The sequence below is a fragment of the Urtica dioica genome, chromosome 12 (assembly GCF_054948205.1).
Source record: "Urtica dioica subsp. dioica isolate 48M chromosome 12, U.dioica_male_clone48M_v1_H2, whole genome shotgun sequence".
NCBI classification, from domain to species: domain Eukaryota; kingdom Viridiplantae; phylum Streptophyta; class Magnoliopsida; order Rosales; family Urticaceae; genus Urtica; species Urtica dioica.
Genome location: NC_142767.1, coordinates 8,059,164 through 8,084,247, shown reverse-complemented (window position 1 = coordinate 8,084,247; position 25,084 = coordinate 8,059,164). Strand labels below are relative to the sequence as shown.

At 39.1% G+C, this 25,084-nt stretch overlaps 1 protein-coding gene and 1 pseudogene across 1 annotated transcript; both read left to right on the top strand.

Annotated features, from left to right (window-relative positions):
* Positions 1-2,568: 2,568 nt before the first annotated feature.
* LOC149378903 (uncharacterized) lies at positions 2,569-8,871 on the top strand (annotated as a pseudogene).
* Positions 8,872-15,989: 7,118 nt separating this feature from the next.
* Positions 15,990-16,774, top strand: LOC149378902 (serine-type endopeptidase inhibitor). Its single transcript, XM_089603784.1, has 2 exons — positions 15,990-16,211; positions 16,309-16,774. Exons 1-2 carry the CDS (start codon positions 16,160-16,162, stop codon positions 16,500-16,502), a joined length of 246 nt encoding a protein of 81 aa, XP_089459910.1. The 5' UTR covers positions 15,990-16,159; the 3' UTR covers positions 16,503-16,774.
* Positions 16,775-25,084: the final 8,310 nt, after the last annotated feature.

Here is a 25,084-nt window from a genome sequence, read left to right as displayed (position 1 = left end):
TTCCAACGCTCAACCACACCAAATCCGATGAGTTTCAATGCCCACCACACCAAATTCGACTGAATTGGAGGTGAGTTTTTTTTATTTTTTTAAGGTTGATTTGAATGAGATTTGGAGGTGAATTTTTTTTTTTTTTTTTAAATCTGGAAATTTCCGATGAAGACCATCGGAATCCATCGGATTCGGTCGAATCCGACCGAATCCAATGGATTCCGATGATCTTCATCGGAAATTCCCAGATTAAAAAAAAAATTCACCTCCAAAGATGGATTCCGACACGTTCCGATGGATTCTGACACGTTCCGACGAGTTTTCGAGACCCTAAAAAACTATGGAATTTTTTTGTGATGAAAGTTCTAATCCTAGCGCAACCAATTCGAATGTGATAAGAATTGTGATGAAGAGGATTTAAAAATGAGAGGAATATGAGTTATTTGAATTTCAAGGGTATTTTTGTCCGAAAAGTGTCCAAAAGTCCAATTTCAGATATTATTAAACTAATGGGTCTAATCTTGATATTTTCATTGTTTTTAGGTCTAGAAAATGAAATTCCCCTTCGTATACTTATATTATTATTTTTCATTATATATTCCCACGTTACAAAAACACAAATTACAAAAAAAAAGTCATTTTAAACATAGAACACACACACACACACACACACACACACACACACACACACACACACACACACACACACACACACACACACACACACACACACACATTTTTCTTTAAAATTTTACTTTGAAAAAGATGCCAAAATTTGGTGATATGATGTTGAATCTTACTAAAAAGTGACAAAAAAAAGAAGGAAAAAAAGAAAGCATATGATGTTGAATCTTACTATGTAGTGACAAAAAAGAGAAGAAAAAAAAGAAAGCATACCAACATTGTGAAGTTGGTCATGTGGTAAAGCAATAAGGGCATGTTTGGTTGGGAACAAAATGTGGGAATGGAATGGAATGAATTCATAAAACTTACCATTCTTATGTTTGGTTTATTTTTATTTAATGGAATTATTATTCCATGGAATAATCATTACCTTGATTTGAGGTAATCAACATTACTTAGCATACCCAGTGGAATGAGACATTCCATCTCGTAATCGATTATTTTACGATATCTACCCCTATTGAAAATTCAAATTCAATGAAATAAAAAAAAAATTAAACCTGACTGGCAATACGAACAAAAAAAACACCATCGCCGACGTGCTGCGCTGCGGCGGCGCGCCACCCTCTTCAACCTCTTCCTCCACTCCGCCAACCGCGCCACGGCCGTCGCCCTCTTCAACCTTCCTCTCCCCAATTTGCCATCAAACCTACTCCAAAACCCTAAAACAAAAACCCCCAATCACAACCATCAAATCCCAATCCAACGGCGACGATTCCTCCGCCGACGCCAGTGACCGAATAATCTCCGCAGTCTGTTACTTCTACCCCCTCTACGACGGAGGGAAATTACGTCCTCACTTAGTTAACTCCCATCCAGACCGCCGGCATGGTCGACGAGACGTCAAAGAATGGCTCCTTCGAGATGCCATCGCTGTTGTTGTTTGGGTGTTCATTAAAGACAGTGGAAAATCGATCGGTGATAAAGCTTTTCTCACGGTGTTAATGAAATGAAGAAAATATATGCATTAATAATTTTATATTTTTCAGGTACTGATTTGTTAAATTTATGGAGACATGTATTGTCGATATTGTTGTCTTATTATTGTTTATGGTTTTCTTAGTTAATTGTTATTATTGATGTTATTGTGTATTACGTTTGCTATCTTAGATTTTTATTTTGGGATTTGTAAATACAAAAGAAAAGTTGCAGACAAGGTTAGAGAAACGATGAAGATGAAGTGGGAAGAAAAGGGTAAATTAGGCATATGTTTTTTCATAACCCAATCATTCTCATATTTGCAAAAATATAAACCAAACAATAGAATATATTTTCTATTCCATTCCATTAGCATTCTTATTCTTATTCCTATTCTCATTCCATTTCTCGTTGCAAACCAAACACGCCCTAAGTGCCATCCTCTATTCCTACTTTTGAACACATAACAAAAATATATACATTGTTCTATAAAAAAAATTATCATGAAAAAGATGCCAAAGTTTTGTGATATGATGTTGAATCCTATGGCATACTACTTCTAATACGTTGGTAATTATCTAAATACGCTATCTTATGGCATAAAATTCTTTGCTTGTTTAAAGCAGTGACAAAAAAGAGAAGAAAAATGAAAAAAAAAAAAAAAAAAAAGAGAATAGCAACATTGGGAAGTTGGTCATGTGGTCAAGCTATAAATGCCATCCTATATTTGCTACACTTTTGAACTTCTAGCTTGAATTGTCCATATGCTATCCAGCTTCATATTCAACAGATATTAAGTCCTCTTTTTTGCTTCTTTGGCTATACTGGGCTGCCTTTATATGGCAGTCTCGGATTATGAAGAAAAATTCATCATAGTGCATTAGTTCTCTACAGTCCTTCACAGCAAGCAACAATGGTGAATGGTGAATGGTGAATGGAGTGAGTGGCTCTAATTGCGTCCATTGTTTTGGTGTCATGGGGATACCAAGCAACTCGACCTCCGGCCCCGAAAGTGTGTGGGTCCCGAGGCGAACCGCCCATAACAGCCCCGAAAAAGGCTCAGGACGAAAGGCATTTGGCTTACAAGGAACACGGTCCCGAGAGAAGTGGCAAAGTACAAGATCATCTCTGTCCATGGCCTCTCTTCCTCTGGACACGATGCCGTATTCGCAACCGCTCTCTCTAAGGTAATTTAATGTGTGTGTATTGGTTAGTGTTAGAGTTTTGATGATCTTAATGGGTTTGGTCGGGCCTGAAAAGGTCGTGTTGTGACAAAGAGCCAATTTTCCTTTGGTGTTGTCCCCATCAATTTCAATATAGTGGATTTCCATTTACATCCCTGGTTAGTCTCAAGTAAATGTCCTTTGATTGCATTGTGTGATATTCTTCTCAGGAATTTTGTTGAAGAGCTGGGGGTTTATATCGTTGGCTTTGACAGGCCTGGGTACGGAGAAAGTGATCTGCATCCGAATAGGACAACCAAGAGTTTGGCTTTGGACATAGAGGAGCCTGGTCATCAATGGGACTTGGATCCAAATTCTATGTTCTTAGTTTTTCCTGGGAGGCCAAGTTATATGTATTAGAATAATAAGGGTATTTTAGTCTTAGTCCCTTTTGCTTTGACTATTTACTTACTTATCTTGTAATACTTTTAGGTACTTTTGCATATATGAAAACTTAGCCTTTTTTATGTCTCCCTCTCTCTAAAATTCCTCTTCCTCTTCTCTTTGAAAATTCTACGTGGTATCATAGCGCAAGTCTTGTCACTTTCGAATTGGTTGCGCTAGGATTTGAACTTTCAGTGGTCGATTTTGGGTCTGTGTTCAGCTTCGATTTTGAGGGTTTCGCATCGTTTTTGAGAATTTTGCACCGATTTGATCCTCGCTGTGGTACGTACTCTGGTTCGCTCTTTTCAATGTCTTTTGTCGATTCTAGATTTGGGGATTTGTTTGTTGCTTCTTCGATATGGCTGGTGTCAAGGATATGATTCACTTTAGGCAATTAATGTGCAACTGACCGGGCAGAACTATTCGTATTGGTATGTTATGCGAAATTTCTTGAAAGGGAAGTGCATGTGGGGTTATGTTTCTGGAGCCTGCATGAAATCGACGAACAAGAAAGATGAGGGTTTTGCTGAACACTTGGATATTTGGGATGCTTCTAATTCAAAAATCATCAACTGGGTCAACAACTCGGTCCAGCAACTGATTGGTGTTCAGTTGGCAAAATACGAGATGGCTAAGGAAATTTGGAAGCACTTGGAAAGGCTGTACACACAGTCTAACTTTGCAAAGCAATACCAGATGGAAATAGACATTCATGCTATTCAACAAAACAGTATGAGTATTCAGAAGGTTTACTCTGTTATGTCTAGCCTTTGGGACTAACTTGCTTTGATCGAATCGGCTGAATTACGAGCATTTCCAGCCTACATTGCTCGGTGGGAGGAGCAACGCCTTGTTCAGTTTCTGATGGCTCTTCCGGATGAGTTTAAAGGTCTTTGTGGTACTATTATGCATCACACTCTTCTACCCTCAGTTGATTATGGGGTTAATGATTTTTGGCCGAAGAGATGCGCTTGAAGTCTCATGCTGATAGGGGAGGCATCAACAAAGGAATTCTGCCTTCTCCTGATCCCTTTATTCTTGCAGTCTCTCACGGACCCTACAATCAACACAAGACTCAAGCCACGCCTAGCTATGATGAATGTAGCTTTTGCAAGAAAAAGGGACATTAGAAGACAGAATGCCTGAACCTGTTGAACAGGCTACAAGCACCTTCGCAGTGGAAATCTGGCAATCATGCTCCACGACCCACTCATGCTATGTCTTCGAACATGGCAGCTATTGTTCCACCTGCAAACTCCGAAAGCTCTCCTGGTACCTCGATTGCAATACTCACATAGCAGTTTCTGAAGTTCCTTGCCTCGCAGCAACATGTCATGTCAGCCCCATCCCATATAGGTTTGCCCCTAGTAACGCATCAGGTACATCTTCCTCTATATGGGTTCTTGACTCTGGAGCCTCACATCATATGTCACCTTACTCTAAATCTTTTTCGTCCATACAACCTGCTCCCTCTATATCTATCATGATTGCTGATGGTACTCCTATGCCATTAGTAGGGATTGGTTCCATTTGCACCTCTAAAATGTCTTTTTCCGAAGTTTCATTTTCTCGTTCTGGTTGTTATGTGTAGGATCCTCATTCCAAGAAGCTGATTGGGACATGCCATAGGAAAGGGGGACTTTACATGTTAGATGAGCTGAGAGTTCCTAATGTTGCAGTTCTAGTGTTGATTTGTCTTCTTTTCATTTGAGTTCTTCATCTTCTAGTTTTTATTTATGGGATTCTCATCTTGGGCATGTATCTGGTTCTCATTTAAAGTACTTAGCATCCACTGGAGCATTAGGAAATTTGCAGAATCATTATATTTTGGATTGTTGTGGTTGTAAGTTAGCCAAGTTTTTTGCTTTACCCTTTCCTAAAAGTGTTTCAGTTTCTCCCGCACGTTTTGATTTAGTACATTCTGATGTTTGGGGACTCTCGTATGTTCCTACAAAGAGTGGGTCTCGATACTATATCTCTTTTATTGATGATTCTACTCGTTTTTGTTGGGTATATCTTATGAAACATCGTTATGATTTTCTTGGAATTTGTCATATATTTCGTGCTTTCGTTAAAAATCAACATAATGCTATCATTAAGTATTTTCGGTGTGATTTTGGTGGTGAATATACTTCCAGTCGTTTCTCTGATTTGCTAGCTTTTGATGGTACTTTCCATCAAACCTCTTGTACAAACATAGACACATCGTTGAAACAGTCTGCTCTCTCCTCTTGTATGCGCATGTTCCTAGTGAATTTTTGGAGGAAGTTGTTCTTGCTTATGTTCATTCCATAAATAGAATTCCATCATCCATCACTTTAGGTTTGTCTCCCTTCGAAAAACTTAATGGTCATGCTCCTGATTATACTTTCTTGACAGTCTTTGGTTCTGCTTGTTTTGTTTTCCGGCCTCATGTCGAACGTAGTAAACTTACATCTCGATCTACTCTTTATGTCTTTCTTGGTTATGGTGAAGGTCAAAAGGGATATCGTTGTTATGATCCAGTTAGTCAAAAGCTTTATGTCTCTTGTCATGTTGTGTTTCTTGAACATATTCCCTTTTACTCTATTTCCTGGTATACTCCAAATTTGCATAAGTCCGATCTCACTCACATCGATCTCTTTGAGTCTTGTACGGATGATACTCCCCCTGCTCCTATTACCTCCCAAGATGAAGCTTCAACGAGTGTGGATTCAGCGCCTCCCCATCCTCCTCGTTTCCCTCAACAAACCCATAAGTTCACTCATTACCTGATTTTGTTTACACTATATATTCCACCTCTTTTGCTTACCTCTTGACTTCTATACACTAACTCTCTAAGCCATCTTCCTATAAAGTGGTTGTTCTTGACTCTCTATGGTAGCAGGCAATGGCTGAAGAACTCTATGTGTTATACAAGACACCTACATGGGATATTGTTCCTATTCTCAAGGGGAAACATGCTATTGGTTCTTGTTGGGTCTACATGATCAAAACTAAGTGCGATGGGACTATCGAGAAATACAAAGCTCGCTTGGTTGCTAAAGGGTTTACTCAGCAGTATGGCATGGACTATGAGGAAATATTTACTCATGTTTCCAAGCATGTCACTATTCGTACCATCATTCCAGTGACACTTGTTCATCAGTGGGGCGTCTCTCAAATGGATGTTAAGAATGCTTTTTTAAACGGGGATCTTCGTGAGGAAGTTTACATGGTTCTTCCTCTCGGTGTTCCTCACAGTTCTGGTGAAGTTTGTCCATTGAAGAAAACCCTTTATGGGCTTAAACAAGCTCATCGGGCCTGGTTTGAAAAACTATCCATTGTAATATCATCTCTTGGATTTCATCCTAGTCAGCATGACTCGGTCCTCTTTGTCAGGTGCACTTTTTCTGATCGCACGTTGCTTTCGTTGTATGTTGATGATATGATTATCACAGGGGATGATGTTGATTGGATTTCAGAGTTGAAGAGGCACTTAGCTCGTGAGTTTGAGATGAAGGATTTGGGTTCCCTACAGTACTTTTTTAGAATAGAAGTAGCATACTCTCCTCGTGGCTATCTTCTTTCTCAATCTAAGTACATTGCCTCTCGCATTATTGATACGCCTCTTGAGGCTAATGCTCATTATTCTCCCTCGGATGGTGTTTCTCTTTCAGATCCCACTGTGTATCGCACTTTGGTTAGTTACTTAGTTTATATCACCATCACCAAGCCAGACATTGCATATGCCGTCCATATTGTTAGTCAGTTTGTTGCCTCTTCGACTACAGTTCACTGGGCAGCCCTGCTACGCATTCTTCGATATCTTCGGGGAACTCAGTTTCAGAGTTGCTCTTTTCGTCTACTTCTTCTCTTGAGTTACATGCTTACTCGAACGCCGATTGGGGTGGAGATCCATCCGATCGTACGTCTACCAATAGATTTTGCATATTCTTGGGTGACTCCCTTATCTCTTGGAAGAGAAAGAAGCTCTCGATCTTCTACAGAAGCTAAGTATCGCGCCATGGCCTCTACTAATGCTGAGATTGTTTGCTTGAGATGGTTACTCACTGACTTAGGTATCTCTCTTTCGTCTCAAGATTACTCATAACTCTGTTTTTCATGAGCGCATGAAGCATATTGAGATCGATTATCATCTCACTTGTCACCACTATCAGAATGAGACCATCACGTTGTCGTTGATCACTTCCACCATGCAGATTGCCGATTTGTTCAAGAAGGCTCATTCCGCTCCACATTTTCGGCTTCTAGTTAGCAAACTCTCGATACTTTGTTTTAACGCATCGTGAGTTTGAGGGGGGTATTAGAATAATAAGGGCATATTAGTCTTAGTCCCTTTTGCTTTGACTATTTATTTACTTCTCTTGTAATACTCTATATACTTTTACACATATGAAAACCTAGACTTCTTTTGTCTCTCCCTAATGGCCATATTCCTCTACCTCTTCTCATTGCAAATTCTACAGATGGACTTGCCTCAAGTATATTCCAACAGGTAAAATCATGTTCTGCCTTATAATCCTCTCTACAATATATTTTGAATGATGATCTAATAGTTGTACGCTATTGCAGTTAAATAATCTGATATAAAGGGATAATACTATGGCAAATAAACTTTTTTTTTCCTTGTGTTTGTAGGAAAAGGCAGATTAGTAATCTTGTTAATTTAATTATCATTTGAACTTTTGGGATAAATAGGGAGGGTAATTAAGGTGATAAGAAGATTTGTCAAAATTACTAGTTTTTTAATTACTCGAAGTTGATTCAACTCTCGAGTTCGGAATTCGTTAGCGATTTTACTATCCTTGATGATTCCGATTGCATTAAATTAGTGGATTGCATATTGGTTGATAGGCTTGGAGGAGCGGGATTAATAGCTCCGGTGGTCAACTATTGGTGGCCATCTTTTCCACCGGAAATGGTGTCCGAGGCATATAAACTGCAACCAGTTTCAGACCAATGGACGCTCTGCGTGACTCACCACATTTCGTGGCTTACGTACTGGTGGAACACACAAAAGTTATTCCCCGCTTCGAGTGTTGTCTCTGCGAAAGCTCATGCTATCTTTTTTCCCCGACATCTTGAGATCGTCCCCTCTAGGATTTCATCCACTGCCCCAGAGAGGCAAAAGCACCGGGTAATTCACTCAATACATAGTACTATTCTTGGTGTGGTTATGATGATTTTACGTTTTAGACCCTCGATTGTTTGTTGCAGCTACAGGCGAGGCAGCAAGGAGAGTACAAGTCCATCCACCAAGACATAAGAGTAGGGTTCGGCAAATGGGAATTTGATCCGATGGAGATCGAGAACCCTTTTCCCAACAGTGAAGGGTCGGTCAATCTGTGGCAAGCCGACGAAGACAAGCTTGTCCCGGTCAAACTCCAGCGCTATATTGTCGAGAAGCTTCCGTGGATTCGTTACCACGAGTTACGAGGCGCCGGTCACTTGTTTTCGATGGCTGAAGGGAAGTTTGAATCTATGTTGAGATAGTTATTATTGGGGATAAATAATAATTACATGTCCTCGTATCCCTTTGTAGTACCTATCATGATTTTGCTACTTTTTTTTTATCAAAAGAGGTAAGCTTTCATTAATCAAGGCTTATGAGCCATAATATCAGGGTACAGCCAAGGGGGAGCTTCATTTTTCCATAGCACTTCAGAATCGAAGCGAAGAGAAAACTTAGCAAGTTTGTGGGCAGGTACATTACTGTTGCGATTAATAAAGACAAAATTTAATTCTTCAAAGCTTTCTCCCAAATATTTGATTTCTTCAATAAGCATACCAACTCAATCGTCGGCAAATGTTCTTGGGAAATCATGGAAACTACATGCTGGCAGTCAGACTGAAGTATCACTTTTTTAAGATGCAGGATGGCTGCAAATCGAAGACCTTGCAGGATCGTTTTTGCCTCAGCCTCATGAGGTTTTAGTCGCTGCTAGGTAGCTGAGATTGCTCTTGCCAAAAGATGACCATTATGGTCACGGATGACACAACCCGCTCCCGATTTCGTCGCATCGTTATCCACTGCTGCGTCAAAGGACACGGCTATAAGATGAGGAAGTGGTGGGGGCCAACTTTGGAGCTTCTCTGGATCTCTCTTAATAGGTGTCTTCTTGATCAAAGTGCCACGAAACTCATTGAAGTATTGAGCTATCCACTCCACGACCATGTTTTCAGTACGTCTTTTCCTTTGCATGAACCAGTCGTTGCGAAAATTCCATATTTTCCATGAGAGTGTAAGGAACCACTCCATGTCCTCACGTTAAATCTCGTTGGCGAGTCTTGATAGTCCTCCCATGATATCTTCAGCGTCGTTGTAGCTAAGGTTCGTATTCACGGCTGCCATTTTCCATATTTTATTCGCCTCTCTACATCCCCAAATGGCGTGAAAAATAGTCTCCGGATCTCGGCCGCACCTCGGACACTAGTTAGACCTTATAATTTTCCGTTTGTGGAGATTAGAGTTCGTTGGAAGCCAAGAGTTGCATAATTTCCAGACGAACATCTTGATCTTCGGGGGGAGTTTGGATTTCCAAAGGAATTTCCACCACGATTCGTCCTCTTTAAGATTTGACCCACTCGCTTCATCTCTCTAATCTTGGGCGACGCAGTAGTCGCTTTTAACTGAGTATTCGTCATTTGTTGAGAAGGGCCACATTAGACGATCTTTTTTTTTGGAATGCTACAGGTCGGGATAGAGAGGATTATCTCCGCGTCCTCTGGGATAAACATCGCCGTGATAAGATCTACATTCCAGCTTCCGTTGTGGTTTTTCAGTTCAGCGACGCGTATGTCACAAGGTAGAGGCGGTGGATCAATAAGTTTGAAGAGCTTGGGTCTTGGAATCCAGCGGTCTCGGACAACATCAACTAGTTCTCCATCTCTGATTCTCCACCTCGAACCTTTTTCGATAAGCTTCATGCCCCAAAGAACACCTTTCTAGATTTGGGAAGATCCAACACAGTCAATAGCGTTAAAGAAATCAGAATCAGGGAAGTAAGTTACCTTGAGGACTTGATTCACCAAGCTATCCAGATTTCGAATGATGTTCCAAGCTTTCTTAGCTAAGAGTGCTTGATTGAAGTCCTCAAGGTGTCAGAATCCGGGTCCTCCTTTCATCTTGTGCCTACAGAGTGTCTCCCACTTGACCCAATGAATCTTCTTCGTTTCCTTGGAACTTCCCCACCAAAAGGCGTTCATGAGTTTGTGAAGCTTGTCGATAAGACCTTAGGGAGCCGGAAGCAACTCATGGCGTGGCTTGGGATTACTTGCACTATCGCTTTGAGAAGAATCTCTTTCCCGGCTTGTGCGAATGGTCCACTCTTCCAGATTTTGTTGGATATCCTCATCAACTTGTGAGCCAAAAGTGATTCTAGATTTTCCATAGTTCACCTTTTGCCCCGAGGCCTTTTCATAATCAGCAAGGCAGTTTTTAATCGTGAGCATATTTCTTTCATTGGCCTTGAAGAAGAGCATGCTATCATCCGCGACAAGCAAGTGAGAAACGCAAATACGCGGATCATTGAACCTAATTCCTTCGATACTACCTTCTTCTTCCACATTGTTTAGTAGGCTGGAGAGGCCTTCCGAACAAAAAAGGAAAAGAAAAGGCGAGAGAGGGTCACCTTGTCGAAGACCCCGTTGAGGCTTGACTGATCCGACGAGTTGCCCGTTCAGCGAGAACGTAAATTTAACCGAGGTGATGCACTTCATGATCTTGGCTATCCAATCCTCAGCGAACCCGATTTTCTGCATCACAACCTCGATAAACTTTCATTCCACTCGGTCAAAAGCTTTGGCCATGTCTAGTTTGAGGGCACCGTGTTTGCCATTCCCAAACATATTCTTTTTCATCGTGTGTAAACCTTCAAAACCCACCACAATATTATCACCGATTTGCCTTCCTGTAACATAAGCATTTTGGTTAGGGGAGATGGATAAATGTTGTCAATGGTGCCCACAAGAAGAGTTATAGTCTTTACTTTTGTACATTTGATGTAATAAAGTCTCACGAAAACTCTTGCTTGTAATTGCTTATTTATTAATAAAAAGTTGAAACGTTCATTCATTATTCCTTGCGTGAAGCTTTATGATAAAACCTTAGTCTTTTAGTCCATAAACAAACCTAACAACACATGAAGAGACAAATGTAGATTTGCATGAACAAACTCTTCATGGTTTGCTTAGAACGATATATTCGCAATCTTAGGGTAAAAGGACTATTGACCTCAGTACGATTGTTAGGAGAATCTATGATGTCTGGTTATGGGACATTGAGAGTTGGAGACTTTATAGTTCTTCTACGTATCTTCCGAAGGTACTGAATTGACCAGTGCACTTCTAGAGACAAGATAAGAACAAACCATTTAACCTCTTATGTCTCGAAGTCATTACGTATGAATTGCATCATGCTTACCTTAATCCTGAAATGAGACATGTCGTTTCACAGCTTACGTATTCTCATTTGAGAAAGTCAGAGTTCGGACTCACTATGTGATTCTGAACAGGACCTATTGGTGAAGTACTAAGTTGTGAAGATGTCATGAGTAACTTTGTGAAGTTCTCATGGATATGAAATTCATGTACAAGATTGCTGAAATGCAATGTATATCACCTCATGCTTTGTTCCTTGGAATGTGAATAAATGAACTGGCCAGTGTCCAAATTGAGTCCTGACTCTTTTGTATGAAACAATGTGACTTGTTAGCTCCTCGTCAATACATTGTTTCTAACTTATTCACAAGCGACAAAAGAGTTGAGGGAATAACACCTAGAAGGGTAAAATGGTAATTTTGTAAATCCCGACTAGTTGATGATATTCATGAAGGATAAACATAGATAATATTCAGTGGATCCACTCATCACATTTAGTTGAATTCTTGAGTAGAAAATAAATTGATTTGAACCGAGAGATTCTCAGTGTCAACTCTTTAGTGGAGTCAGTTGACATTAAGCTAAACTTGGAAAAGGTTTGTGAACTTTTGAGTCCAAGTATTTTAGCTCAAACTTTGTTCATTTGGATCCATGAGGTCACTGTCACAAATTATATCAAGTAGGAATAGTTAAACTAGAAGCTAAGTCAAAACAAGAACGAGACAAGTTTTACGAAAATTGTCAAAATGGTATTTTTGTCTTTTTGGACATAGGATGAAATGAATGTCAATAAATTTTTTGACATGGTCATATGATGACATAAATCATTCGACCATAACGAGTTCATTGGGCCTTGTGGATTAATTTCATTTAATTGAATTTTACTTGAAAATTCTTAATGGGTTTTTCTTATGTTGTCATGAACAAGTGAAAAAAATCTAGAAACACCTTCTACAAGGCCTTCTTGGCTGCCCAACCCATGGAGAAAAAGAGAGTTTTTGTGCATTAATGCATGAAGATACTTGCCAAAAGAAAAAGATGAAACAAATTTCCTCTACAAGGCAAGTGGGAATTCGGCCAAGGCTAAAGGGGAAGCAAAAGTGGAAACAAATCCAAGGCTTCTAGAAGCCTTATTTGGCCGTGTGGAATAAGGGGAAGGAGAGCAAATTTATTCGAGATCCTCCAGAGGAAGTGAAGACTTCTGTAAATTAGTTTGTAATAATTCTTGTCATCCCTCTGGTATCCAATTTCCAGGAACCAGATTCATCAAAAAGACCTTTTATAGCATTCTTCTTCTATGTTTGCATCGCTTTCCGGTGAAAGTACTTCATATTTCGATCACCTTCTCTGAGCTAGAGCGCCCTGCTACATTGCCTCCAGTAACTCTCCTCCTTCTCCATTAGCGCGTCAAGTTGTCGTTTTTCTTTCTGCACGAGCTCAGCTGGAGCATGTGTGGACTCTTCTGTGAGCTTCTCGAGAATCAATGTTTGTTGACGACATTTTCTCAATTGTTGACGACATCGGGCCAATCTGGAACTGACTGTGTTATCTCATCCATTCATCTAAGCGTCCTCTATTATTGCACCACAATCTGTCTCGTCGCACTAAGCCTTTTCAAATTGAAATCTTCCTTTTGAACGTTTCTTATTTTCTTCAGTGTTCAGCCCCCTAGTAAGATCGAGGAGGAGAGGACGGTGGTCCGAGCCCCGGAGAGGAAGATGAGTGACGCGGGCAAGCGGCCACTCATCCATCCAATCGGGATTAGCTAAACAGCGATCTAACCGTTCCCAGATTATCTCCTCATTATTTTTTCTTTTCCATGTAAAGTCAGCACCTTTGAAACCCAGGTCTTGAAGATCACAATCACTTACAGCTTGACGGAACTTTTCTATTTGTTTGTGGGGTCGGTCATTCCCCCTACTCTTCTCGTGGACGTGCAGGAGTTCGTTGAAGTCTCCACCAATCAACCAAGGTTCTGTACTCAGTCCATTCAGCTTTCGTAAGAGATCACAAGAGTGACGCCGAAGGTGAGTTTCTGGATTCCCGTAGAAGCCGATGAAATGCCAACTTCTACCGTCATCCTCAACTACCCTAGCGTTAATATGCCCTTTAGAAAATCCTATGATTCGTATGTCTTTTGGGTCCTTCCATAACAAAGCAAGGCCCCCGCTCAAACCTTTTCTCTCCACAATAAAGCCATTAGTGAATCCCAAAGTGAACTTTAATTTTTCTATTTGAGACTTCGTTGCCTTCATCTCAGATAGAAAGATAAAGTCCGGTGAGTACTTCAACACATGATTGTTGAGTACCCTCCTCGTCCAAGGAGAGCCAACTCCTTGGACATTCCACAAGATTCCTAACATTTCTCTCGGCGGCCTTGCTCCTCAAGGCTCGCCGCTTCAGTATTGTTTGAGGCATTGAGATCATCATTAGAACCTGAAAAATCCAAGGCGGGAGGGTGGATTCCGAGTGCATTGAGAGCTTTCCCTCTTCCTTGTTCTCGGTTGTGCCATTAGAGGGGTTGCTGTGGGAGGAATGGTTGTTGTGCTTCTTCACCGATCTTGCCAGCTCCTTTATCGTCGATAGGCATCTGCATTTATGTCCCGCTATTTTTTTTGAACCAGTCGCAACTTTACCCATATACTCGCTCGCATTGTAGGAGGGATGGATTTTGTTTTGTTTCGTAAATGAGTGGCACATTGTGTGTGCGAGGGAGGAGATGTGCTCTTGGCTCTTGTGGTGTAGGCCCTGGTTTGTAGCATCAACATCAGGCCCAAAAGAGAAAATGGGATTCAAGGTGATGTTCATTGGGCTGGTTTCAGTATGCGCTTGAGGCCCAATTAATTGGGTCTTGGTAGCATTTATCTCTACGCTTCCAGAATTTTGTGTTTTTATTGGCATTAAATTCAAATTATTCTCCTTGTGTGGAGTGTTGTGCTCCAATGAATGCGCGTGAATTTGGGCGGACGTTTCCACAAAAATAGGCAGGATTGAGGAGGGATTATTATTACTGATCTCGCGACCCTTTTGATTTTTCTGGTGAACCACCTCCGCCATCGTGGGGTGTCGCCGTGGTTCTGGGTGAATCGCTTCCCTCGCCGTGGTCCCCAGGAATCAGCGCTCTGATTGGGGATAAGAATTCCCTCGGTTTCTTTTTGTCTGACTTCATCCAAGCCCCAGAGCTCTCACCATCTTGCCGTCATCTCTTTGTACAATTATAGCAAATGGGTGGTAATCGCTCGTATTGGAATTCCACCTATTGTTTCTTACCTCCACTTTGCACAAAACGTCATGGGCTTAATTTCCCGTTCAATGGCTCGGTTGTTCTGAATCGGAAGTAGTTGTTAAAAATAACATCTTTAGATTTGTCTACCTTTAACTCTGTGACTCTCCCCACTGTTGATGCAACCTTCATTGCATTCTTAGGTGTGACCATCTCCGGAGGGAGACCAACCGCACGTACCCATAGGCTTAGCTCTTCCATCTTCTCCGATCTCCAATCTCCCGACACCGGCCAATTCCTCACAAGGATGATGCCTTGAGCGAAGCACCAAGGATCTCTAGCGATAATGTATTGACTCTCTTCTTTCTTCTTGCACCAAAGCTGGAACGAAATCGCTTGATCATTGGTTTCAAGAACCTTCAGTCGCCAACCTTTAGTCAAACTCCACAACCCCTCTAGGAGGGCTCCCAGAGCTTGACGTCGGATTGGTTTCTTTGGTATAAGCCTCCCAAGAATTCCTTCATCTGCCAAAGAGGAAGCTGAATCAGTTTGCAATTCCCAATCGTCGTCGTCATCTTCCATACCAAGCAAGTTTGTTTGGTGTGTCAGATCTACAATATCTGTGTTTTCTTCTCCATAGTTCTCATGTAGGAAGTCTTTCTCTAATAGAGAGAATCTCACTAGGAGTCTTTAAGTGCTTATGATTTTGCTACTTTCAAGTTAATGAGAGCAAGGTTTTGGTTAGAATAAATTTAATGTTTTGTACAAAAGAATGTGAATTGTTCTTATGTTTCCCATACGGATTAATTACATATAAATAATTAGAGAAAAATATATTTTCTTGGTCTGAAATTTCGATATCCTTCAAAGGCATGGATATTAATTACAAAGGCAAATTAGTCTAAACTATCATTGTACTCAAAATCTCAATGCAAATGCATGAATCTGCATGGCAAATTCGTGGATGATATATGTATTCGTGGATAATATAGCTTTTCAACACTATATTAGGATGTACTATCCAGGTTTTAATCCAATCTAGACAAGTAACCTGGTTATATATAATATAATACACAAATTAATTGAAACGTGAGACCTGTAAATTTCGGACTCTTGACAAGTTGCGTGATATATATACCTATATAGCGCCGGTCAAATACGACGATTATGTATATAGCTGCCAATTATTGATCATACCTACGATTATGTTCACATTTACAGGAATTTATAATTACAAGTTGATCCACATATATTTTGGTAGTTAGAACTTGCTGTATATATATAGCCGTCTCGACCGCTTATGAAAATCATCACATCTGAGAAATAATACACAAAAGAAAAATAGAAAAAAAGTAACAGAGAAGAACATCAAGAGATGGCAACAATCAACAAGCTGATCAATGGATTTCTTCTACTCTTTCTGATTGGTATGTATACTTACATGAATATATATATATGCTTCTTTCTTGTTGAATTTTCATTGAAATAAGTCATAATTGGTTTGTGGTGTCATTCATGTAATAGCAACAACTCTTGTGGCGACAAACGTGAGAGTAGAAGGACAAATCTGCCTTCAGTTTTGCAGGAGTGATCTTCAGTACATGACCTGTGGGAGCTCCAAAGACCAGCTCCAAGTTGGGTGTATCAATTGCTGTATGGCTCCACGTGGCTGTACTCTTCACTACGGCGACGGGACTTCCGACTTCTGTGGCAACTGATCATCACATTCCTACTCATACATATATTTCTAGTGTTCAATAAAATCAAGGATAATATATATATATATATATATATATATATATATATATATATATATCTAATAATATGTCCAGCAATAAATTCCGTCATCAAGTTTGTTTGTCATAATAATAGTCAAAGAGTTGTTCTCTTGACTTTGTATCTTCATCTAATTTCGTCAAACCTTACGTAGGATATATATGTGATGTTTACAAGACTACTTTTTCCAATAGAGTTTCTTGGCTCTTTTGTACATTTTAAGCATATTCGTTATCTTCTATATCTGTTAAGTTTATAAATTTAAAAGAATTAATAAAAAAAATACTGAAGACAAAATTTTCGTGACTATATTTTATAGACGTCGTGTATGGGCGGAGCCAGCGACCAAATATAGGAGTGGCCAATTTATCAAAAGTAAAAAATAAATAAAAATTACAATAACAATAATGAATAAGTTTTAAAAAGGAGAAAAATTGAATTTAAAATAAGCTTTTAGAGTTTTTTCGATATAGATGGAGATGGAGGGTATATTCCGTACTAGATGGTTTATCTTAGGTCTGTACATCGGGTTGGGTTATTCGGATTTGTACATTTCATGAACCCGACCCGATAATCTTCGGTTTGTCATTTTTATAACCCAACCCAAACCGTTTATGGTATTGAAACCAAACCAACCCGAACTGATATTAATCGGATTGGTTTTGTTTGATTTATTTGGGGTGGTTTAAGTCGGATTGTTCAGGTATTTGTCACAACAAAGTACAAAATAGAATCATTGAATCAAATTCATAAAAAACAAAACAATGCAAATACTAAGAATAAAAATTATGTCTCATCTCAAATTTCACACTCCATAAAAATCTAGACCTCGTGAAAAATTTGTAAAATAATAAAAAAAATGAGTTGTTGAAACTAATATAAGTAAGTTTTCACTACTACAAATACTATTTTCCGGTGCGGAAGACATCCGGGTGCGACTTTTCGCACCCAAAATTCGCACCAAATGAGTCTTTCAGGTGCGACTTGTCGCACCAAAAACTAAACCAGCATATAAAAATGTTCGTTGTTTTTTTTAAACTTTGAGTGCGACTTTTCGCACCCAAAAGTCCGTCAAAACTTTTGGGTGCGACTTAGTCGCACCTATAGTCTTAAAACATTTGAACGGTCAACTTTACCCCTCTTTTTTGTAAAATACTATTAGGTGCAACTTTTCGCACCCAAAAGTAATATTGGGTGCGACTTTCCGCACCGAATATAGTACTAATGTCTCAAATTTTATCGCGGTCAAATTTCTCCCTCTTTTTTTGAAATACTATTAGGTGCGACTTTGTCGCACCCAAAAGTACTGACAAATATCATTGGGTGCCACTATGTCGCACCCAAAAGTGTCATTGGGTGCGACAAAGTGGCACCCAAATTCTAGGTCAGGATATAAAATAAATTTTCACTGCGATTTTCATTCATTCTCTCACATTCCGAGCCCCTCTCTCTCTCTCTCTCTCTCTCTCTCTCTCTCTCTCTCCGACTTCTCTCCTACCACCACCACCAGTCCACCGAGCCTCTCTCTCCACCGAGCCTCTCTCCGACCACCACCGACGGGTACCGCCACCATCGAGCATCCTAAGGTGAGTTTCCTCTCCCTCTTTTTTTTTTCTTCCTCTTTAATTTCCGGCCAGCCGCAAACTCCGACTCCTCTTTTTTTTCTTCCTCTTTAAGGTACCGCCCTTCGCACCCTCGACTTCATCTCCAACGCCTTCACCAGCAACCTCCCTCCCGGGCTCTGCTCCTGCGGCGAGCGGCCTCTCGAGAACCCTCGACCTCAGCTCCAAATTCTCTAGGGTTTGGAACTTGAATTTGGGGCTTTTGTGGAAATCAGTTGACGTTGGCCGTGTGTTTCTGGTGTTGGCCGTGTGTTTTTGATGCTGGCCGTGTGTTGAGTTTGATTTTGTGATGTGATTATGAAATTGTTTAACGTTTAGGTTGAAAGGCATGGTTTGAATTTTGTTAGATTTTTCGGACGAATTTTGAGTAATATGTGGACTTGGCCGTATGAAGTTTTGGATGTGTTTTATGAATTGAGGAATTCTGCTTGATGATGTGTTGAGGCTGTAATGATTTTTTTTTTGTGAATTCTGGATATTTGGATTGGGTTGTGTTTCGACCGAGGGATTTGGTTATTTGGCCGAGGGATTTGGTCGTCATTTTTTTATTTTTGGTGACTTTTTAGGTGCGACTTTAGGTGCGGAAAGTCGCACATAAATGTCGCACCCGAAAGTCAAGACTTTTGGGTGCGGCTTTTCGCACCCAAGACTTTTAGGTGCGGACTTTCGGGCTATATTTTATAGACGTCGTGTATGGGCGGAGCCAGCGACCAAATATAGGAGGGGGCCAATTTATCAAAAGTACAAAAAATAAAAAAAATTACAATAACAATAATGAATAAATTTTAAAAGGAGAAAAATTGAATTTAAAATTTTTAGATTTTTTTGGATACAGATGCAGATGGGCAGTTTGTTCCTTACTAGATGGTTTATCTCGAAAGATATATAATAGCTTTAGTTTCTTTTTTTTTTGTGTTTTATTTGGTTGTCATTTTATGTGTATTTGGAACTTGTTTTATCATCTTCATATTTTAATTGTGGTATTTGTCCTGAATAGCCGTCTTTTCGATTTTTTTTGTTTAGAGATTTGGGCGTACAGATTCTCGAACGCCCTTTGTCGAGGTAAGTGGTCTTTTGCTAATTGGTTCCTTCCATGACCTAAAGTGAGTGCGTTTTATTGTCTTCCTTTACTTGCAAGCATACACACGTTGTGCTTTTATCCGAATCTAGCATTGAATCCTGTACAACATGAGGTCTTAATCTTCCTTATTGTAAAGAGTTTGGTCTATGTACTCCTGGGTATTTTACCCGCTATCTAATTAAAAACCTTACATTTCCAAAAAATGGTGTTGGTTTAGTGGTCTTAGGTACCCACTTAGCAATTGGTAGTATTTTCAATTCTCAAATGTTGCAGGATCATGCCATAGAACATTAATTAAATACTAAAAAAAATAACACTCAGTGATTTATATTTATCTATTTATCATATAAAATTGATTATTAACTTCCGCAATTTTCTTTATAATTTCAAATCATATGGTAGACTTTATTTTATAAAGCCACGTATGTGTGTGACCCAAGTGTAATACTAATTTAAGGGCTTAATATATAATCAAGTTAAATCCTATCCGTTAATTAAAATAAAAGTAATTTCCTATATACCCTGATGGTGGGTCTATATAAAGAGAAACCCTAGGGATTGGTCATCTATCAACCCATTACGCAGTTTTCCTGAGCTATCAAAAAAAAACTATCAAGATTTAAGAGGTCAAGAGAGATAAACCAATTCCGGTGATTCTGCCACCGCCGTCATCGCTCTCATCATCGATCGAGGTAGGTTTTCTTGATCTCTAATGTTTTGTGAAAATCATCTAGTTCTAAGATCTTGGCTAATTAGGGTCGTTTAAATTATGCTTACAAGATATTAATGTAAAAATATAGTAGTTTCAAGGAATTAGTAAACATGTTAGCAATGGACAAAGAAGTACAGTATAGTTAATTGGGCTTGGCCATCCGTGGGCTAATCGATCCGGCCCTGCTTTTTAGAAGTTTTAGGCTGGTCCGACCCTTTTTGGAAAAGGTTCGGTTCGAACTGTGCTTGTTGAAGAACCTGGGTTAGGCTTAGGGTATATGCCCTCAAGTCTGGACTGGCCCGGACCCTAAGAAATACCTTACCCGGGGTCTCGGGCCCAACCCTTTTTAAATAAACTGCATATTTCATTTTTGTTTAAATTTATGTTAGTATGTTTAAAAAGTATATTTGACATATAAACTCAATTTTATTGTTAATGATATAAATGTTTTTGACTAAATTTTTTGTTGTTTTGATTAAAAGTGTATATTTTGAATTATATATATATATATATATATATATGTATATATATTATGATTATAGTTTGCGCTTTTTAAGACCTAGTTTTGACTCTTTTCAATCTCAGTCTCAGCCCGAGGATTGAGGAACACGGTCCTGGGTTCGGCCTAAAGTGTTATTCTTTAGGCCCGGCCCGACCCTCCAATAAAAAGGGTTTGGATCGGTTTCGCGCCCAGACCTCTTTTTGACTTGGAAAAAAAAATTCGACCATTTTTACACTATTTTTGTACATCCAATTAATTATATAAGAATGTATACGTAATCTATAATTCTTTCCAATTAAAAATAATAATAATAAAACCTCTTGGCTACTGTAGAGTTTACAGTAAATACAGCTTGTTCAATTTATTGCACAATTTTATTTGATCCCAGTATTAAGGTGAATAGCTGAGCGAAAGCATTTGAAGACAAAAACCGAGCCATTGACATTTGAACCCAAAACCAAACAAAACAACACACACTTTGTTATATATATATATATATATATATATATATATATATATATATATATATATATATTATTATATTACTTTTCATTATAATATATATATATATATGTATGTACTATATACATATTATTATATTATTTTTTATTAGAATAAATTGTATATTTGCCCCCTGATTTAAGGTCTCACTTCAAAATGCCCCCTATCTTTTTAAAACTATTTGTTAACCCCCTGTTATATAAAAAAGTAGTAGTTGGGTTCTTCCGTCAAAAAAGAGGCTCAATCGTCAGTTAAATAAGCACGTGGAACGCACGCGTTCTGGTAAATAAGGGTAAAATCATTATTTTGTTAGTCGGATGAGGGAGTGTATTTAATTGATTCTTAATTGTTTGTTTATTCATCTAAATTAAATAAATTGAGGTGTAAAAGTAAATTAAATAAAGAAAAAACAGTAATTAAGTAAAAAAAACAGTCGGATGTAAAAATCCCAAATTGCATCGATTCTTAACAGTAAAACCCTAGAACTAAAAAACCAGTAATGGCGAAAGGTAAATCTCCCGGGAAGTCGTCACCGGCGCGAAGGTCTGTGGCATCTTCTCGCTCGAAGTCGAAAGGGAAAGAAAGTGCGAATAAGAAATCGACCGCACTGCCCAAGAAATCACCGGCTCGAAAACCAAAACAGAAGCAAAAATCGCCTGTTCCGACGAAGGAGTCTACACCGAGTGAGAACGAATGTACAGGTATGAACATTTTTGTGTCTTTTAAGTGTTATTTAAAGTCAATAATATAGTTGGGGACCACAATGCTTTTGTCGAATGGGCCCAGGGTATGAAAAGAAGTTTTTTATTTGTTTTTTTTTACGGTTTTAGTGTGTGCGATGGTTTTTTTCCCCTTTTAATATACAGTGGGTCCTTAGTGTCGGTAAATAAAATTTATGTTTAGTCTTGGTTGGTTGGTTGGCTATACTTAATTGGAAGTCGGGTTTGTGTTGTTGTTCTTTTATGTGGTTTTGTTTTTCTATTCATGTACGAGATTTGTTAGTTCTTTGAAGCAGTGATATCCCTTTGCACTAATAACGGCTCTTTATTCGACTGTCGTTATTTTTTTTTGCAGTTGAAACATTGAACTGCTTTGTCTTGAACGTTCATCATGGAGGTACGCTCTTGTTTGCAACGGCTGATCGTGATTGGAGCTATGAAGGTGGAGTTGTAGAGCGCATCGAGAGTGTACACATAGATAGGATTTCGATGGTTTGTTTGGACAAGCTATTGACGGTGATGCTTCGATACACTAAGGGGCCTCTATACTTCATGAATTCTACCTTGTGTGACAAACTAGAGTGCATATGCACTGATGAGTTGCTCTTAGAACTGTTGTCAGAGACACTCAAAACAAAATGGGAAGTGCACATCTATTGTGATCACCCCGTTGGTTCTCACCAACTGGACCGGCAACGGTGGAGCAGGACGATCAGCAAGTACAATCCGACCACTTTGATGTTCAAGTTGATGCAGTGGATGTGATTCACATGGAGGAGCTGATCCAACTAGAGCAATATCACAATGAAGCTGCTGAGCCACATGAAGCTGCTGAGCCACATGAACTTGAAGAATTTGAAGGCTTTGACGATTTTGAAGATGCCGAGGGTGACGTTGAAGATGCCGCGGGTGACGTTGAAGATGTTGGTTTTGAAGCAAGCGAAGACGACGTAGAAGTTGATGGTGATGTTGTTGACCTTGGCCTGGCGTACATAGGTAAAGGAATGAACGCCGTTAGTGATGAAGATGATGACTCGGAGGACAGTGACTTCGACATGGATGCGTACATCGGAATTGAAGATTCATCGTCTGAAGAGGAGGTCAGACCACCCGGTGAAAGCTCTACTGCCCCGAGGAATTTCAAAAAGAAACTCCCCAACTTCGTGGAGTTTAAAGAATCTGAATTAAAAAAAACCCGGTCTTCAAGCTGGGTATGACATTCCAAACCGGCAAGCTCTTCAAGGAAGCCATAAGGGAGTACTCAATACGCAGTGGTAAAGCCATTTATTTTAAGAAGAACGAATACAACAGAGTCCGTGCAGAGTGCGAGCATCCGAGCTGCAATTGGACGTGTTTTGCTTCATTGTCGAGGCGTACAGGTATGTTCATAGTATGCTTGAGAACATGCCCGGCTGAAGTGGGCCAATTGCCCAAGGCCCATTATCATGGCCTGCTAATATAAAGACTTGATGTTGAAAGAAACGGGCCAATTTCAGTAATAAATAATCCAGATATACAAATGTCCTTGTATTTAAACTCCCCAAAGACTATATAATAATTAAAAGGCCCAAAGACTATATAATAATTAAAAATCTAGAATTATAAGCATTTCTACTTAGAATTATTGCTTTCTATCAGTAGTAATTATCAAATAAAACAGTAGTAATTAATTAATTATCAAAACAGTAGTAATTATTTATCAAAACAGTAGTAATTAATTTATTATTTATGTCACAAATAAAACAGTAGTAATTAAATATAATAAGCTGCTATATTAATGTTTTCTATTTGGATTTGGATTTGAAGAATGTTAGTTAGTTAGTCGCTGACCTGCTGTTGGTTAAAACAGGTTTTTTCCAAATCAACGCGGGCGTAAAAGATTGTTCGCCGAGTAATTTGTAGTGTGTATGAATATGTAAAGCCCTAACCCACTTTTGGAACATTTTAGAACTGTGTAAAATAGCTTTGTAAAGCTAAGTAAGGGTTCATATTTTGAAACATTGGAATTCATCCTTAATTTACCTAGATGTTTCTGTTTGATGTATGTAAAAGCTGTAAAATGCTTCAAATCCACTCTTTTGTGACATTGAAACATTGCGATCCACTTTTTTGTGACATTACAAGTTATGTCTTTTTCTATATGTCATTTCATTTTATCGCTTTTTTGTGTGATGTTACTCTTATTAAATCCACTCAATTTAATAAGAACACTGACTGGATACTTGCATACATATATCAAAATACATATATCTCTTTTTCTAAATGAACACATATTCAAAATACATCTGCCATAGAATACTTGCATACATATATCATTACACTGTAATTTACATAACGTACCTAGTAAAAAACAAACCACATTTTACTTGTCATTGATAAGTGAGATTCATTCACACTTATCTATGACTCTTAGATAAGAACCGGAACTTGTTCTTAGTGTTTTTGATGTTATTCTGTAGTTTTATTATGTTTTCAGGATAAAGAGAGTGAGAGAAGGCTGTGGTGCGAAAACGGGTTGAATCGGAGCTAAATCGAGGAAGTTATGGCCTTTTGAAGTAAAGTCAACAAAAGTCAACGACGGTCAACAAGAAGTCAGCATTTCAAGGTTGGCGCGCCGCGCCTATTGAATGGCGCGCCGCGCCCTGGTGGCTAAATTTACACCCGAGAGCTCGAGCGGCCGACGCGCAAGAGAGACGTGGCGCGCCTTCAGAAATTCAAGAGTGGCGCGGCGCGCATGTTATGTGGCGCGCCGCGCCAGGTGCTTTTTCAGAATTTTTGGAGCTCGTCTTTTAAATCATTTTTGGCCCTTGGATCTCATCCAAGGGTCCATATTTGCTCCGAAAACCTCTCTTAAACCCTCATATACACTTGTCAAAGGAAAAAGAGGGAGAAGAGAATAGAAGACATTTTTACTTTGGTTTTGAAAAACTTGAGAGAGAAAGTGAGAGAGAGAAAGCTAGGGTTTGACACTCATTTTGTTCTTGAGCTTGGGAGTGAAGAAGAAGAAGGAGAAGTGACAACCTCCATCATCCTCATCACCTCCATTTGTTCACCCTTAACTCTATCTCTTTTATTTATTGTTCTTTATTTATTTACTCTACTCATTGCTTTGTTGGATATATTTTAAGCTTTCAAGCATTCTATTTGAGTTTTGTTGATTACTTTTATCTATTGAGCATTGAATATAGTGATTACTTTATTGTTTTATCTAAGTGGAATATTGAAGTAGTGCTTGAGTTAATGAAAGCTTTGTTTGGTTGTTGAGATTAGCATTCAATGTCTTGTTTCTTTATTGCTTTGTTTCTTTTACTTATTTCAATTCTACTTTGTTTATTCTTAATTATGAGTAGCTAAATAGATTTGGGGTGCGATGTAGTTGAGTTGGTT

What these genes read in the sequence shown, in the direction of transcription:
- LOC149378902 (XM_089603784.1), top strand. Translation starts at nt 16,160, where the DNA reads ATGGCAACAATCAACAAGCTGATCAATGGATTTCTTCTACTCTTTCTG. An exon ending in TCTTCTACTCTTTCTGATTG is followed by an intron (nt 16,212 to 16,308) that starts GTATGTATACTT and finishes TTCATGTAATAG; the next exon opens with CAACAACTCTTGTGGCGACA.